General features: G+C 61.1%; 2 protein-coding genes across 2 annotated transcripts; one reads left to right on the forward strand and one right to left on the reverse strand.

Annotated features, from left to right (window-relative positions):
• Positions 1–1,108: 1,108 nt before the first annotated feature.
• Positions 1,109–6,502, reverse strand: CHLRE_04g216000v5 (uncharacterized protein). The gene is made up of 9 exons (XM_001698637.2): positions 6,378–6,502; positions 5,748–6,201; positions 4,919–5,599; positions 4,651–4,768; positions 4,127–4,518; positions 3,795–3,922; positions 2,677–2,985; positions 2,388–2,544; positions 1,109–2,123 (listed from the first exon to the last, which is right to left on the reverse strand). Exons 2-9 carry the CDS (start codon positions 5,997–5,999, stop codon positions 1,467–1,469), a joined length of 2,694 nt encoding a protein of 897 aa, XP_001698689.2. The 5' UTR covers positions 6,000–6,201; positions 6,378–6,502; the 3' UTR covers positions 1,109–1,466.
• Positions 6,503–6,612: 110 nt separating this feature from the next.
• Positions 6,613–13,484, forward strand: CHLRE_04g215950v5 (uncharacterized protein). The gene is made up of 16 exons (XM_001698602.2): positions 6,613–6,683; positions 6,828–6,890; positions 7,296–7,410; positions 7,673–7,739; positions 7,925–7,976; positions 8,184–8,291; positions 8,463–8,590; positions 8,747–8,914; positions 9,086–9,234; positions 9,660–9,843; positions 10,069–10,306; positions 10,547–10,674; positions 10,842–10,965; positions 11,204–11,275; positions 11,406–11,525; positions 11,747–13,484. The coding sequence occupies exons 1-16, from the start codon at positions 6,642–6,644 to the stop codon at positions 11,846–11,848; spliced, it is 1,860 nt and encodes a 619-aa protein (XP_001698654.1). The 5' UTR covers positions 6,613–6,641; the 3' UTR covers positions 11,849–13,484.
• Positions 13,485–15,137: the final 1,653 nt, after the last annotated feature.

A 15,137-nucleotide genomic window follows, 5' to 3' on the forward strand; every position in this document is an offset into this window, starting at 1 on the left:
GCCGTACACCCCCTAAACCCCCTCTGTTTTCTTCCAGGATGGTGTCAAACGACTGCTTTCAGCGAGCTCTATTAGCATGTAAACACGGAAAGTGCGTCGGGCGCGTCTTGACCACAGCCATGTTGTCGACATGTTGTGAACATCTTGCGGCCGTTCAGTTGCACCCGTGTAAAGCACGCTTACGAGACTTACCTACGCATGGGACATACACATGCGTTTTCCTCCGGCGCGCAAGCACCGGTCCGCGACTTGTGGCACGTTCTGGTTAGGCGAGACATGTCGCACCCCAACATCCCAACCCAACATGTGTTGACGGGCGGTAGCCCTTCGTCTTCTGGTAGGCTCCTGACGTTTCCCAGCGTAAAAAGCATCCATTACATGCTTTGGGCAACGGTCTGGGCTTGCCCGGCTGTCTTATGAGGCCCAGACGAAAGTTTCCGGCACACCGTGACGAAACCTTGGGGACCGTGGGGACCGACGACCGACCCTGAACTTTGGGGGCCCATATCTCCGCAATTACTACCCTGATCAAAATTCTGAAAGCGGATTCTGAACGCTCTCGTCAAGCTCTTTCAATTTGAAGGGTGGGGTATGTCTGCGGCATTCTTACCCCCCCCTGGCCCGACCAAGACATCCAGCAGACCTATCCCGTATACTGGAACGCCCCGATCCAGCCATCTGGCTGCCACTGCCATGGTTTGTGCTCTAGCGACCTAGCATGGCCCCTTAACAGTCCCCTAAGTCACCCCGCCCCAGATGTCCAGATTCTTGAGAGCGTGCGAGCTGCTGGCCTGGATCACCGGATCTACTATGCCGGGGCCGGGCTTGGGTAGTAGGCCACTCTTCTTCTACTCCAGCAGAGGGCTTGTGTCACAGGTGAAACCCTGGCTAACCGCACGCATATACTTTTAGGAGGTGGGAACGGAACGGGCGAAACATGACAGACCAACGCCAAGCCATCTCGCCAAGAGCCCAGGTATGAGGCACCTTGCCTCCGCTCATCAATCAAGTTGCAATGGCGGGGCTGTGCAACCGCCTAAGCCGGCGATAGCATCTGTGTTGATGAGAACAGGGCGGCAGGCAGTGTGAGCACGCGCCGTGAAACGAAGCCTGACATAACTTACATGCCAGTCTGCACGACAGTTGGCTCACAAACTGATCGCCAACACTGTATCAAGCCGTTGGCGTCTCGAACACCAGGTACGACCCGCACCATCACGCTTCAGTGACAGGTACGGCCCTGGGTTTGCAACCGCTCAAGCCGGCTTCCTCAAATGGCTTTGCCTGCTTCAATTAACACCAAAAGGCGTTGTTGCTTGTTAGTCCGAGTTTCGACAGCCCTCACACAGCGGGCTACATCACGAGGTCCGCCTCTTACATTTAGAGTCCATGCACACCATCTGTTTGCGACACGTGTCTTGACATCTTGACGCATGCTCACCTCGGAATGCCAACCGTCTGCCGACCTAATCCTCGTCTGCGCCGTCAGGCAGCTCCACATTGTCCTCCGCCTCTTCCGCATCATCCTCTGCAGCCGCCCCCTCGTCCGGAAGCTCCACGCCCCCCAAGTCCTCACCATCATCATCTTCGCCGTCCCCGCCAGCCTCCTCCTCCTTCGCTGCCTCCCCCTCCTCCTCTTCCTCCTCCTTATCTGCCGCGTCCTCACCACCATCCGGTGCATCCAACCCATCGCTGCCGTCTTCACAGCTCACGCGGCTTTGTGCGCCTGCCGCCGACCCAGCGCTTCCTACAGAGTCAGACTTGGATACGGCGCTGGCTCCCGACGGCCGCTTGCTCACACATGCAGGTGCCACCGGCGGCGTGTCCTCCTCACGTTCCGCACCCGCTGCTGGTGACGCGTCCTCCTTCGCCCCATCATCTGCATCTTGCTGCTCCGGCTCACTCACCCAGCGTTGCTCGCGCTGCGGCTCCGATGACGCCTGTGTTTTGGAGGACTCCGCGCCCGCGCCCGCCCCCACGCTTGACCTGCTGGCGGCGGTGGCGTCAGCGGCGGCTCCGGCCACAGGCTGCTCGCCGCTCGGAGCGGAGCCTCCTCGCTCACCGCGGTGGTCAGCCTCCTCCCGTGCACGGTCCTCGGCTTCCATCTCTGCGTCCTCCTGGGCCTGTGGGTGTGTTTGTGCCGTGGGCAGGTGCCAGTGACTCAGTAGCAGGCCCGGGTGTGTGCCGTGCGCAAGCGTGCTCGCCATCGACCCGTTTCCGATGCTGGAACAAACCGACCAGCGACACCTTAGTCTGATGACTGGCCAATGACGCACTGTTCGTTCCATCTCAACCCCGTCTCCACGCTCTGCAGGTGCATGACACGTACCTGTATGCACCGCATGACCTACACTGCACAAGTAGCCCCCACACCCCAACCGTCTCACCTGGCGGTGGATCTCCGCCGCCATCTCGCCGCGCCGCACCATGCTCATCAGCCGCACGCCGCCAATCACGGCCAGCACCTCCCTGTCCCCCTCAGGGGTGTCGTCGTCGTTATCGCTGCCGCTGCCACTGTACGTCTCCTGCTTCACGAGCGGGCGCCTGCACAGACGAGACAAGGACAACAGAGCTCTTAATTTGTCGGTACATGTGGAGTCCCGGCGCAGCTGGCAGGCGTTCGTACGTTACCATCAGCAACCCCTTCACGGCGGACACTCTCATTCGCGCGCCTACCTGCGTGGCTTAGCAGCCGGGGCCCCCTTGCCACCGCCCCACGCCTTGCCGCCGGCACCGCCTGTTCGGTTCAATGTTGAGCCCAGGCTGGCGGCGACGCCCGATGGCGAGGACACGGAGGGCCCTGAGGGCCCTGCGGCGGGCAGGTAGGACGGCCGGCCGGCACTGGCCACCTTGGGAGCAGGTGTGCTGCTGTCCGAGAGCAGGTGCTTGCCGGGCGTAAGCCAGGGCTTGCCATGGTGGTTGTCAATGTGTGGCAGATGAGGTGTGGTGTTGTCAGCTTCCGCCGGCGGCTTTGCCTCCAGGTACCTGTCAAGTTGGGACAAGGGAATGTTAGCCCTTCGCAGACTGTCGCAGCAGCAGCCCATTGCCGGCACCGAGGTAAGGACATGGCCAGCAATCCAACGGTAGACACATGGCGGCTAATCATTCCATTGATATATATTATCATTTGTCTATGCATAGACACTTCACAGCCCCAAAGCAGACCCGCGCGCCGCAAGTGCCAAAGAATAGGTGGCACAATCTCCACTGAATTTCGCGAATCCACGACACAAAGTTCATTTTACGCTATAAATGGACGTTTTGTGTCAACTCCTCGCTCAGTAGCTCTGTCTCGCTGCTGTGGATGGCATGCGCCGGACCGTGCAAACGGCCTGTGGAGGCCGACTGTGAGCATTTCAGCTGCTATGGTTATATGTTTTGTCCGATAGAGCGGCAGGATGATAAAAAGCTGCTCAGCGAGGTGCAATGCAGGGTTTCCTACATGAAAAGGCAGCGTTTCGACCACAGACTAATACACGCTTTGTTTCACAATGTATACACAACTCATTGTATGTTCTGGGGCAATAAGGATGCGGGCAGCGTGAGCATCTTGATGGCTTTGGCCCGTCCGCCCACATAAGTACGCGTCTCCATTGTATAAAGGTTAAGTTCTATATAAGAAAGTTAAGTAATAAGCAAGAGAGACGAAGCGAGGCTGAAACACAGTTGGTTTCGCACTGTGCCATCCGCACTGCGTGTGAATCGGCTTTGCCCGTTAAGCCGGCTTCGACCCCAAGCTGGCTTCCCACGTGTGAAAGCCCCCTAACATGGAGCTCACACTACGGCCTACTCACTTGGGCCTCACGTCCTTGTACGCCGGGTTGACGGCGATCTTCTCCGGCGTGAAGCTCCAGCCCTGCCCCACAATTGGGTAGCGGTCGGGACTGAACGTGCGCGGCTGTGCACGCCGCCGGTCCCCCTCCTGTACGATTGACATAACGAGACAGTGCAGACATACATGTGAGTTCTCTGCCCTGTTTTCCATCGGGCTGCACTACAAGCAAAGTGATACCGAAGCCCATCGGTAGGGCGGATTCAACGGTAAAAGGTGTGTACGGGTCTGTCGCGAACCCACAAGTCCGTGTTCGCAATCCCCTCCTATCCACGAGCCGCAGCTGCGCCGTACCTCCTGTGTCTCACGGCTCGCCTCGCCTTCCGCCTTGGCCCGGTAAGAGCTGCGGCCCGGGCTGGGCAGCGCGTCAGGGATAGGCTGCTTCCCACTAGGCCGCCACACGCCCGCGCTCGCCCGCATCGTGTCATCCCGTCGCCGCGTCGGCATGCCGCCGTCTGCGCTCTGCCCGCCAACGCGGCCGCCGCCCTCGTGGCCACCGGCGCCGCCGCTGCCGCTGTGGTGCAAGCGGCTGGTGAGGGGCAGCGGGGGCGGCACAGGCACCAGCTGTCGGTCGCGGGCGGGTCGCGCGCTGCGCGGCTGCGAGGCTCCGCGGCGCCTGGTGCCGTTGGCGGGCATGTAGATTGCACCGGGTGCGGGTGCCAGCCATGACAACGAATCTTCCTTGGCTGAGACAGAGAATGAATCAAGAAGCGTAGGTAATAAGATTAGGGTACGGATAAGGCTGGCTTGAAGGACCACACAGCCAGACACGAGCACCCGGCCGATCGTCCACTCCAAGAATCCCCTGCCGGCCGCACCTGCAGCTGCGCGTGCCGTGGAGCCACCACCACCCTGCGCCGCGGCGACGCCGCGCCGGCCCTTTGTGTTCCCCACACCACCAGTGCCGAAGCCCAGATCGAACGGCGGCTTCTTACCCTGTGGACGGTATTAGTGCAGTTAGGCTCGGACAGATGTCCAGACCGCATCATAGTGCCTAAGTGAAACGTGCATACAGAGCTGCATGCTTACATCCTTTGCCGTCCTGCGACAGCAGCATCGCTTACGCGTTCGACAACGGTTCCCTACCTGGTGGTACAGGTAGGCCTTGTCCAGGGCCGGCAGGTGCGTGCCATGGCCGTCCACGCCCGTGTCCCCGCCCGCCTCCGCCCCGCCGCCTGCGCCAGCGCCATCCGCCGAGCTCGCCGCACCAGGCTGCTGCCCAGCACCCCCGCCACGCTTTACAGTGCCATCGGGGCTATAGGCGCGGCCCACGTACGTGTCCGCCAGGTCAGGGCGCCCAGTGCCGGCAGCGGGCGCCGGCGAGGTCGTGCCGCTGCCGCGTGACGGCGAGCCGGGCGCGGCGCCTGCGGCACCACCGGTGCCAGCAGCACCCGATGTGGAGGCATAGGGGCTGGGCCGCAGGCTGGCCGGGGAGGTCGCGTTCAGGCCGGGCAGCTGCGTGGTGCGGCCCTGACCCATGCCCAGGCCCGCACCGGCACCCGCCTCGCTGCTACCACCCTCCGCGGCGCCGCCCTCCATACCCGTGTCGCCCGCTGCTCCAGCCCCCGCGGCGCCGAGGCCGCCTGTGGCGTACGACTGGCCTGGGGCGGCGGTGGAGGAGGGCGGGCGCAGGATTTGAGCCGGCGGCGCGGGGTCCCGGTCCGTCTTCGAGGCCACGTGGTGACGCGAGTCCCACCCTGGGCGGCCGTCTGAGCCCACGGCGCCTGCTGAGTCCGTCCGCTCTCCCGTGCGGCCCAGAAGGTGGCCCTGTGCATTTGAAATGCGACGTTATGGAACGGTGCGGCATGACAAGTGTACGTGCCGACTTCACGCACCGTACAGCCCCAATAACTGCACCCTCCACAGGAAACTAAGCAGCCGAGATCCCAGCTAGTGTGCGGGCTGCATGTCCGACCTGCTGCGCGACGCCGAAAGCGCTCTGGTCCGTCGCCAGCGCATCCTCTGACTCAGCGCCAGGTGAGGTACCACGAGGTGGTTGGTACTCCGGGCTCATATACCCACTGGAGGGCACCGCAGCCGCATCAATGTACGGGTTGTGTACGGCCTCCGGGTTGTGAGCTGCCTTATCCCACCCGCTTCGTGGCCGCAGAGCGGATGGTAACTCCACACCGCCCTGCCCCTGGTCTTGGGTGTCAGGCTCGGACATACTATTCGCACCGCTCAACCGCGTGCCGAAGCTGGGAACACAGCGGCTGCAATTCTGCGGCCGCGGCCCGCCGCGGCTGCTTGAGATCTAATGCAGCCAAGACCTCGCGGGGTTGCAGTACCGGTGCCGGTGGGCACGGTCCGCAAGTGCTGCCGATGTGCAGGCTGGCTTCCGACAAGGCTCGCGCTTTTGGGTTAAGCCCCTGTAAAAGAATAAGGCATACAGCAGCACATTGATGAAAGTTCTACAGCTGTATCATTTGCATGACTTCCAAGCCTTCACGGCGTTCACAGACAAGAAATCCCAGTCGGCACATTGCACATGACTGCACAGGGCGACCAGCAGCGCATACGATTGGCTCACAGACATTCATCCCACCTCCTGAGAGTGCTAACAATCCAGGCCAAGCGCCTATCTGACGCACACGCCGGTTCTTCGGTTCCGTTTGAGCAAGGATTCCTCTATTCTGCACGTTTGCAAGAAGTAAGTAAATGCGTTATTTTGCACTGGGTTGTTCTTTGCTCAACTTGTTCTTGCGTTTGGGGAAATGGAGGCTCATCCCACTGCGAGTTCGATCAGCGCTCTTCAAACCCTTTTTTTAAATTTCCTACATATAGCGGTTTCTCTCATTAACACAATCAAATGTCTAATATATACAACCTTGAGCCGCCCACGAAGGGGAAGGTGCGGCCGTCCGATTTGTTGTTTAGGAGTATACATCTCCTCCATACGATCATGAGTATCGTTTTAACATTAATTTGGACGTATGGGTTCCCACATACGGTAACACGGCTTGTCAGCGTTTGGTCTGTACTCTGACTGCTGCAGGTTATCCTGCATACAAACCTTGGTGACCTGGAAATAGAGCTATGGGCAAAGGAGGCGCCGAAGGTAGGCGCGTATAGCGAGATCCTCTCGTGATTTTGTCATGGTGCGCCACTCGACGTATGTGTGTGGCAATAGGGCATATGCAGCGATAAAGAAGCCGTGTGGCTGGGAGGGTGGGGCGGCGTCGCCCAGACTGCAGGGGGTGGAGGGCACGGGGGGTGGGGGGGAGGGGGCGTCAACTAGCCGTGTCGCCCCCTGCTGACTAGGCATGCATTGCCATTATGTTCCTGAAGTAGTGCTGTTACTTGGAGTCTGGTGTTGGGCGTGGTCTCGGGGGAAGGTCCTCACTTCAGGCATTGCCAGCTGTGCGGCCTTGTTGCCGTGCCTGTTGCTGCTGACAGGCTGACCATGGCCACAGCAGCTCTCTTGCCAGCCCCGCCCTACTGTGTGTCTGCTGCTGTAACGCAGGCATGCCGCAACTTTGTGCAGCTGGCCATGGAGGGCTACTACGACGGAACAATATTTCACCGTGTCATCAAAGACTACATTGCTCAGGCTGGCGACCCAACCGGCAGCGGCACAGGTGCGTGCAGCGGTCAATGCCGCGCAGGGCAGCAGCTGGGGCTGGTACGGGAGCTGGCTTTTGCATACGGGCAGCCGCGGTGGCGGCGAGCTTGTTGGTGGCGGTGGTGGCTTGATGGTGGCGGTGGTGGCTTGGTGGTGGCGGTGGGCTTGGAAGCTTGGGCATTGGCGCGGGAGCGCAGGTGCCGAGCCCACGTCACATACGCCCAACACACCGACACATGCATGGTTTGAAATGCTTTGTGCTCTGACCGCACGCGCAGGCGGCGAGTCCATTTACGGCGAGCCTTTCCGAGATGAGTTCCACCAGCGCCTCAAGTTCACCCGCAGGTGTGAGGGGTTGAGGGCAATGCCGGACTGCGAGCGGTGCTGGTACCAATACTGGTAGCACGTGCTTGGTCGTGGGGAGTGTTCCATTGTAAGACGCGCTGGTTGAGCACGGGAGGACCCAGCTGCCTTGATATCATTTCGGACACTTGTCAAGTGCTGTTGCTTGCGCGCTCGTCCCGCGACAGAGGCCTCGTCGCGTGTGCCAACCAGAATGAGCCCAACACCAACGGCTCCCAAGTAAGTCCCTGCTGCGGCACTCGGATGTGAAAAAGCGAGAACACGGACTATTGGAATCGTGGGTGTGAAAGCAATCCTGCTCGGATTGCCGCTACACCGATGGACGTGCTGATGGTTTCTGGCTATGGTGCTCCATTTCGCCACGGCCTTGCTCAGTATCGGTTTGTCATGTTCTCCCTTTGGCCTTTTGGCTACGCACCACCACAGTTCTTCATCACGCTGGACAAGGCGGACTGGCTCAACAACCGCAACACCATCTTTGGCCGCGTGGTGGGCGACACCGTGTACAACATGCTGCGCTTCAACGACCTGCCGGTGAGGCAGCAGCGCAGCGGGCTGGGCTGGCTGGGCTGGCTTGGGAGGTGGTGGCGCGAGACAAGGTTTCTGTGCGCGTGTGTCAAAGGACGCAGCTCCAGGCCCCTGCTCCAGGCCCCTGCTCCTCTCCACCGTCACCTGCGGTCCGTCCGTTGTTGTGGCCTGCGACAGGTGGACGACTCCGACCGCCCTCTGGAGCCACCTGTGATCCGCGAGGCGGAGGTTGTGTGGAACCCCTTCGATGACATGGTGCCCCGCGTGGACAGGGAGGCCATTAAGGCCGACAAGGAGGCGGCGCGGTGAGAGGCAGGAGGCGGCGGAGAGAGCGGGGGGGTGGGGAGGGAGCTGGGGTGCCGCAGAGACCAGGCGTACGCCGCTACCGGACAGAGGAGCGATGAGTTCTTGCAAAGGCTGAGCTATACGGCGTTGTCTTCTTCCATTTGTGCATATCACAGCATGGCCGAGGAGCGCAAGAAGCGCGCCTCCGGCCGCACCAAGAACCTGTCGCTGCTGTCGTTCGGTGAGGAGGCGGAGGCGGACGAGGAGGAGGCGGAGGTGGCGGCACGCGCGGCGGCGGCACGGCGGCGGATACGGTCTGCGCACGACGTGCTGGAGGATGAGCGGTGGGTTGGGGGCTTGCAGAATCTATCAGGCGAGGGGACGCACCGAGAGCGTTGAGGTGGTAGAGATATGCGCTTGGTGCCGGAATCCAATCTACTTTGCACATTCCCGTAGGCAGGTTGCCCTGTCCACTCAGCAAGACACTTACAGAGGCTGTTTGCCTCAACCCGCAGGCTGGCCAAAGAGAGGGCTATTGAGGAGGAGGAGCTGGCGCGCATTGAGGCGGAGCGGCCCGCTAAGCGGCCCAAGCAGTCGGCAGCGGCGGCAGCAGGGGAGGCGAACGCGCTGGCGAGGGCGAAGGCCGCCGTGTCGCAGGCAGCCGGTGCGTGCCGTGTGCGTGTGCTGCGGGCAAGTCTGCGGCCGCTGCTTGCAGACATACGGTGTCGTTGAAGTTTGGCACTCATGGCTGTGATGCGGTTTTGGCGGTGTCCTGCGTCCCATTATGTCCTAGACTCCTGTGTTACCGTGCATAGCCTATCACCCCGCAACAATAATATAGCCACCCCGCACCCCTAGTTTGGCAAATACTTTGCACGGCGCACTCCCCAAAGAGGAACTTTGACAGCAGCCCGCAGCCGTGAAAGTGCGTGCTGCATGCGTGCAAGTGCGCCTGTGCAGTGTGCGCATGCGGGCAAGCATGACTGGCCCATCTTGTGCTCGGGGCAACGCTTGACGTGCGGCTTGAGATTGAGTGCTGTTGGCGGTGCGGTCGCACAGCACACAAGCTGCTACTATTTTCACACGCAGGCCGCGCTCGGGTCACCGCCGTGGCGGCTGCGGCGGAGGACGAGGAGGCGGGGGCGCGGGACGAGGAGGAGGAGGGGGCTGCCGCCACCAAGGTTGCCTCGGCCGCCTTTGCAGCCTCCATGCGTGCCAAGATGGCGGCGGCACGTACGCAAGCAGGCGACGAGGCACGGCCCAAAGCTGCCAGGTATGTCGTGTCTGCCTGGGAATGCACAGGTTGCGCGCCTGGGCAGCGGTATCATCGGTACCGCAGTGGTCAGGGGCAGGCCGCGCACCGTTGCAGTGCCCGAGCGGAAATCGAGTTGTGGGCGCAGCGATGCAGTGGCAGCACAACTGGAGCCGTTTAGCCGCAAGAGCTCTCGGTATGCCGTGCTCATTCGTTCAGTGTCGTGCCGTGCACTCTGCACCACAGGGAGCCTGCGCGCGAGCCTTCCCTGGAAGCCGCTAATGCAGGTCGGATGGGCGGCGCCAGCGCAGGCGCCGACGAGGAGGAGGACGAGGTGGAGGACGAGACGCGGCGCGGCAGCGGGCGGGGTGCGGGTAGTAGTGGCGGCGCTCGTGACTACGCGGCTGAGCGGCGGGCGGAGATGGAGGCGATGAAGGACGCGGCAGTCAACAAATCGTATGGGCGAGTCAATGCCAAGCCGGAGGTGGGTGGGAGTGGAGGTGGCGTGGTCGCGGGGGTGGGTGGTGGCGATTTTGCCACCTGTTGCACATGTGCTCGGACTTGCGCGAGAGCTGCGAGCGCGTGGGATTCACATGATACTTGCAAGCTGCTAGGGCATTGTGGCAAGCGAGCAGTTTATCAAACCCCAAGCCAGCCGCAGCCAAAACCAATGCCAACGCCGCACGCGGTGTCGCCGCTGCCGGCATCTCCACCGCCCCTCCAGGTGGCGGACGCGGACCTTCTCAAGCCCTGGCAGCTGCAGCGGGAGACGTACAAGGCGCGCAAGCGGGCGGTGGGCAACCGCGAAAAGGACACGCTGGCCCGGCTGAGCAAATTCACGGCGGCACTCAGGTGAGGAGCGTGACTCAGCAGTGAGGAGCGGTAACGTGTGGCGTGACTGAGTCGTTTTGGTGTGACATCGCGTGACGTCATAGCATGGAACTTAGCACCACTGTCGTATACGACTGATCGGCGGGCCCTGTGCTATGCTCGTTGTGGCGTATTGGTCCATGGCTCAGATCCGCACCCACCGCGGACACCAAGCGGGAGGCAAGCGAGCCCCCGCGGTCGGGAAGTGAGGAGCCCGCGGCGGCCAAGGACGCAGCCAATCAGGCTGGCGGTGACAAGGGCTATGCGGGCAAGGTGAGGCGTGCACGTGTGGGCGCTGGGCAGAGCTGCAAGCGCCGGCTTGAAGCACGTCAGGACGTGTGTAGGGATACTCTGTGTGTGATGGGCCGGAAGGAGAACGTCCACCACCTCACCCGCCCCTTACTAGTCGCCCACACAACCCTTACCTGGGCGAATGCGCGTCGACTTTGTCGGATTATGGCCCCAGTTGGTTTTGGTTCGGAATCAACTGCCGCCCCAACACACTCTACAGGTCCGCGGCGACCTGGATCACCGCGCCTACATGCCGGCAGCCTGGCGCGTGGACGCGTACCTAGACGAGGAGGTGGGTGACAACTACCCCGATTCACAGCGCCGCACACCGCACACACCCTCGCTCTTGCGTCTGTGCGGACGAATGCTTATATACTTAGACTCTCAGCACAAACTCTTTGCCTGTTTCGGCCCACCCTCAGGAGGCGGACGAGGAGGAGGCGGGCAGCGGGCTGGCAGGGCTGCGGTCGCACCGCTTCGAGGCGGCAAAGGAGCGCAAGGACAACATGGCTAGGGACATGGACAACCTGGATGACTACGTGGTGTGTGCGGGGATCGCATGGCTCTGTCAATGCTGGCTGACTGGCTGACTGACGGGCGGGCGGGATGTTTACATTGGGATTGCACCAGGCCTGTCAGTGGGCTACCTTTAGCATGAAGGCATGTTGTTTAAAACCTTGCAACACGACAACCTAAACCACCCGCTCACACACACGCACACCCCTCCCACCGCCTGCCCATCCCCCCCCTGCCTGCTCACCAGGTGTACGACCCGCTTCTAGAGAAGGGCAAGGGCAAGTGGAGCGCCGCCAACCAGAAGGAGAAGAAGCGGGCCAATGAATGGGCGGGGAGAGCCAACATGTAGAGTCGCGGGCATCACGATTGTGGCACAGGTGGTTGGGGTTGGGGTCGGGGCTGTGCCATGGCTGATTTTGTCTGATGTTTGCGCAAGCAGCGTACACACTCCGTGTGAGGATTGCGTTGAGGTTGTCCCCAGGGCTTCTTAGGCGCAGTTGGCTCTGGCACGGTTCAACTGGACGCATTAACTGCGCTTTTTCCAGTGATGGTGGTGGTGGTGGTGGGTGATGGGCCTGGCCCCACCACCACCAGCAGCAGCAGCGGCAGCAGCAGCAGCAGCAGCAGCAGCAGCGGCAGCAGTAGAAGCAGCAGCGGCATAGGGCCTGGCGGCAGCGGCCCTGGGCCTGGTGGCAGCGGCCTGCATGTGCATAGCGGAGGGGGCAAGCAAGGCCACGTGGAGGAGGAGAGCGCGGCGCCGCCCAAGAAGCGGCGCCGGCACGCAGGTTGAGGCCGGCCGGTGTCTAGTTAGGGTCTTTGCTGGCGAGTATAGCACCGGACAGTATGTGGTAGGCCGCAGCAGTGAGGAGTGTTGTGGCTAGAGGGTTTCCTGCTGTTTGGTTGATTGCTGGGTGTGCTTGTGCTTGGCAGCGGGACGTGGCTGGACGCATGGCGGGCCGTGCCTGTACGAACCGACCCCGGCTATGTCCGGGAGATAGATGAGGTAGACGGTTGCGGCCTCAGACTAGAGACGTGCCGTGGGCGCAGCCCACTTTTCCCATGCGAACAAAAAGTCCGGCGCATTGGGCTCTGACACGATTCAACTGGACGCTCTAACTGTACTTTTTAAGCACAAGATGCTAGCCTGGAGCTCGCGACGGCGTCTTGCATTCGCATTCACTAGCAAACACTTCGCTAAGATATAATAGTAGCCCCATTATGCAACAAGTGTGTCGCCTCCCCAACTCTCGGGGCATGAGGCATGTATTTACATGACAGCAGTTTTGGAATGCATGGCGAATCGGTCCGCTGTACGGTGGCGTGACCAGCTAGTTAGCACCACGGTGGTAGTGGCAGTGTTGCACTCGTAGTGTAATTCCCTGTCGTGCATCGTCCGAGCACATGCTTGCGGCACGCAGCTTGGCCCATGCCCCTCCTGTTGTCACAAGTGCGCTTTGGTGGTGGTGGCAGTCTGGCCGCTTGAGTATTATGCACAACGTGCGGTAGCATGCGGACTGGTGCCACAGGGAGCATGCCGCGTTGCTGATTAGGCCAGCTGCTCTTGTGGATGGATTGCAGGGTGGCACGGTTGCGCGGCAGGCGGCCAGAGGCGGCTGGAGACGGAAAGTAATGGTGCTGTACATGTCATCTTATCGGGTGTCATGACGTGACTAAAGCGTCATGCCGTGTCACTGTGAGAAACGCGACGGACGAAGAGCGCGGCCGTGGAGAGCGGTGTAGCATCTCAAATCAACAGGGGTTCAACGTAATGGTTATGATCAGGGGAGGTTGGAGGTTATATGTGTGGGAATGGGAAGCGGGGCGGGCGTCATGGTGTGCCGATTCAGTGTGCATCATCAACCCGGTCTCACCGCCGCACTGTCCAAAGCCCAAACGGAAATTGCTGTATAAAAACCTTGATGTTTATTTCGGGACGGGGCCTACTCACTCTTGCAGGCTTGGCACAAGAGTTTAGAAAGACGGTGAACGGAGATGGTCCCCACACGTGCACCTCGCCTCCCCTGCCCGTCCTGTCACCTTGCATCAATCAATACATTGGTGCGCTAGCTGGGGCGCCAGCTGGCACATTCCAACGCGGCACAGCATCCGAGCGTTGCACCTTGCATTGCACCTCCACCACGACCCACCACGCACTCGGGCATGGGGGCGCACATGGGGGCTCACGGGTTTCTATGTTGCGGGGCGCCAGACGGCGCCAGATCCAATTATACAATTGGGATTGCGGGCAGCACGCCGCCCCCGCGGCCCCGCGGCCCCAGTGCTCGGTTCCCCTGGTCACACAAAATTCGGGACCGGGGTCCTTAATACAAGGGGGTGTCAGATTTCTACAGCTGGGAAACAATGGGCTGAGCCCCGCAGCATCAGGGAGGACTGACTGCAAATCGGTAGACGGACGATGGCCCCACGTCCACCCCCATAGGAATGCGGATGTTACAGAGGGGACAGTCCCAGCACCCGAAGACGCCGAGCCATCACATGCTATCAGGGCGCAACTTGACTCCACCAACCCCGACTGTGCTGCAGCCCTCCCGAGGTCAAAGTCCGTGTGACTCCGCGCACCAGCCAAGCCTCAACCCGCCAGAGCCCCACCGCTGTGCCTCATTGCCACAAGCCTAGGCACAGGAGTGCCGGGAATCGTCCAGGCCGCAGCACACACGCACAGCGCACGCACTAACCAGGGCGCAAGCGTCCATTCCGTTGTGTGTGGTTACAAGGTGGTGAGCACGACGTGCATTCCTGTCCTTGTAGAAACCGAGGCCCGGGCCGGGGGGCCCTTATAACGCCTGCAACACTTATAAATGCAGCTAGTTTGTTCCCCGAATGGGGGTGCTTATGCTCCTGTGCTCCCAAATGGAATCTAGTAACGCGGCTAACCTGGCTGGGTCCGTATTCTGCATGACGGCCTGCATTCCGCCTGTAAAATCGATCTCGCTACCCAAACGCAACTGGTCGTAGGCCGTACACCGCATGAGCACATGATTCTCATCTTCGACTTCATTTGCAACACATAGCGGGCAAATCGTCTCCTCCCTAGGTCGTCCATAGGCGCGGTTGGCAGTAAGCGGCTGTCGCGCCATTATGCCGGCATGGCATTTCGCCGGCAGCAGGGGCTAACCGTGCCATGGTTGTGGGGGTTAGTTCGTGCCATGCAGCGGGATGAGGCTGTCGCCCGGCTATAAGGGCGCAGCGCCGGCCTGTACCGGCGCTGCTTTCTCGTTACTCCCAACTGTGCACAGGTTTACTCTTATGTGCACCAACAATGGATCGACGTCTGTAACGAACTCTGGTGGACAGCGCACTGGGTTCCGGAAGTCATCTGTTGGGGCGTCTTCGGGTTGCAGCCAAGTCTAGGCGCGCAGGCGCATAGCAACGTCACTCTAGCCTAAGCAACCACGTATCACCGTCAGCTGAGCTGCCAAACGGACTAGTTAGGCGAGGAGACAGCCGCCGGCTTCGCAAGTCTCGGATACCGGTTCTCGAGCGCGCTGCTCGGGCAGCCTGCGGAGGCGCCGGTCGGCCTATCCTGCAGCCACCAAGTAACGAGAAAGCAGCCTAGAGAGTTCTCTAAACAGTAGAAGAATTCCAACAGTGAGGATCCTGGCCTTTCATGGAGAGCG

The sequence above is a fragment of the Chlamydomonas reinhardtii genome, chromosome 4, assembly GCF_000002595.2.
Source record: "Chlamydomonas reinhardtii strain CC-503 cw92 mt+ chromosome 4, whole genome shotgun sequence".
NCBI lineage: Eukaryota > Viridiplantae > Chlorophyta > Chlorophyceae > Chlamydomonadales > Chlamydomonadaceae > Chlamydomonas > Chlamydomonas reinhardtii.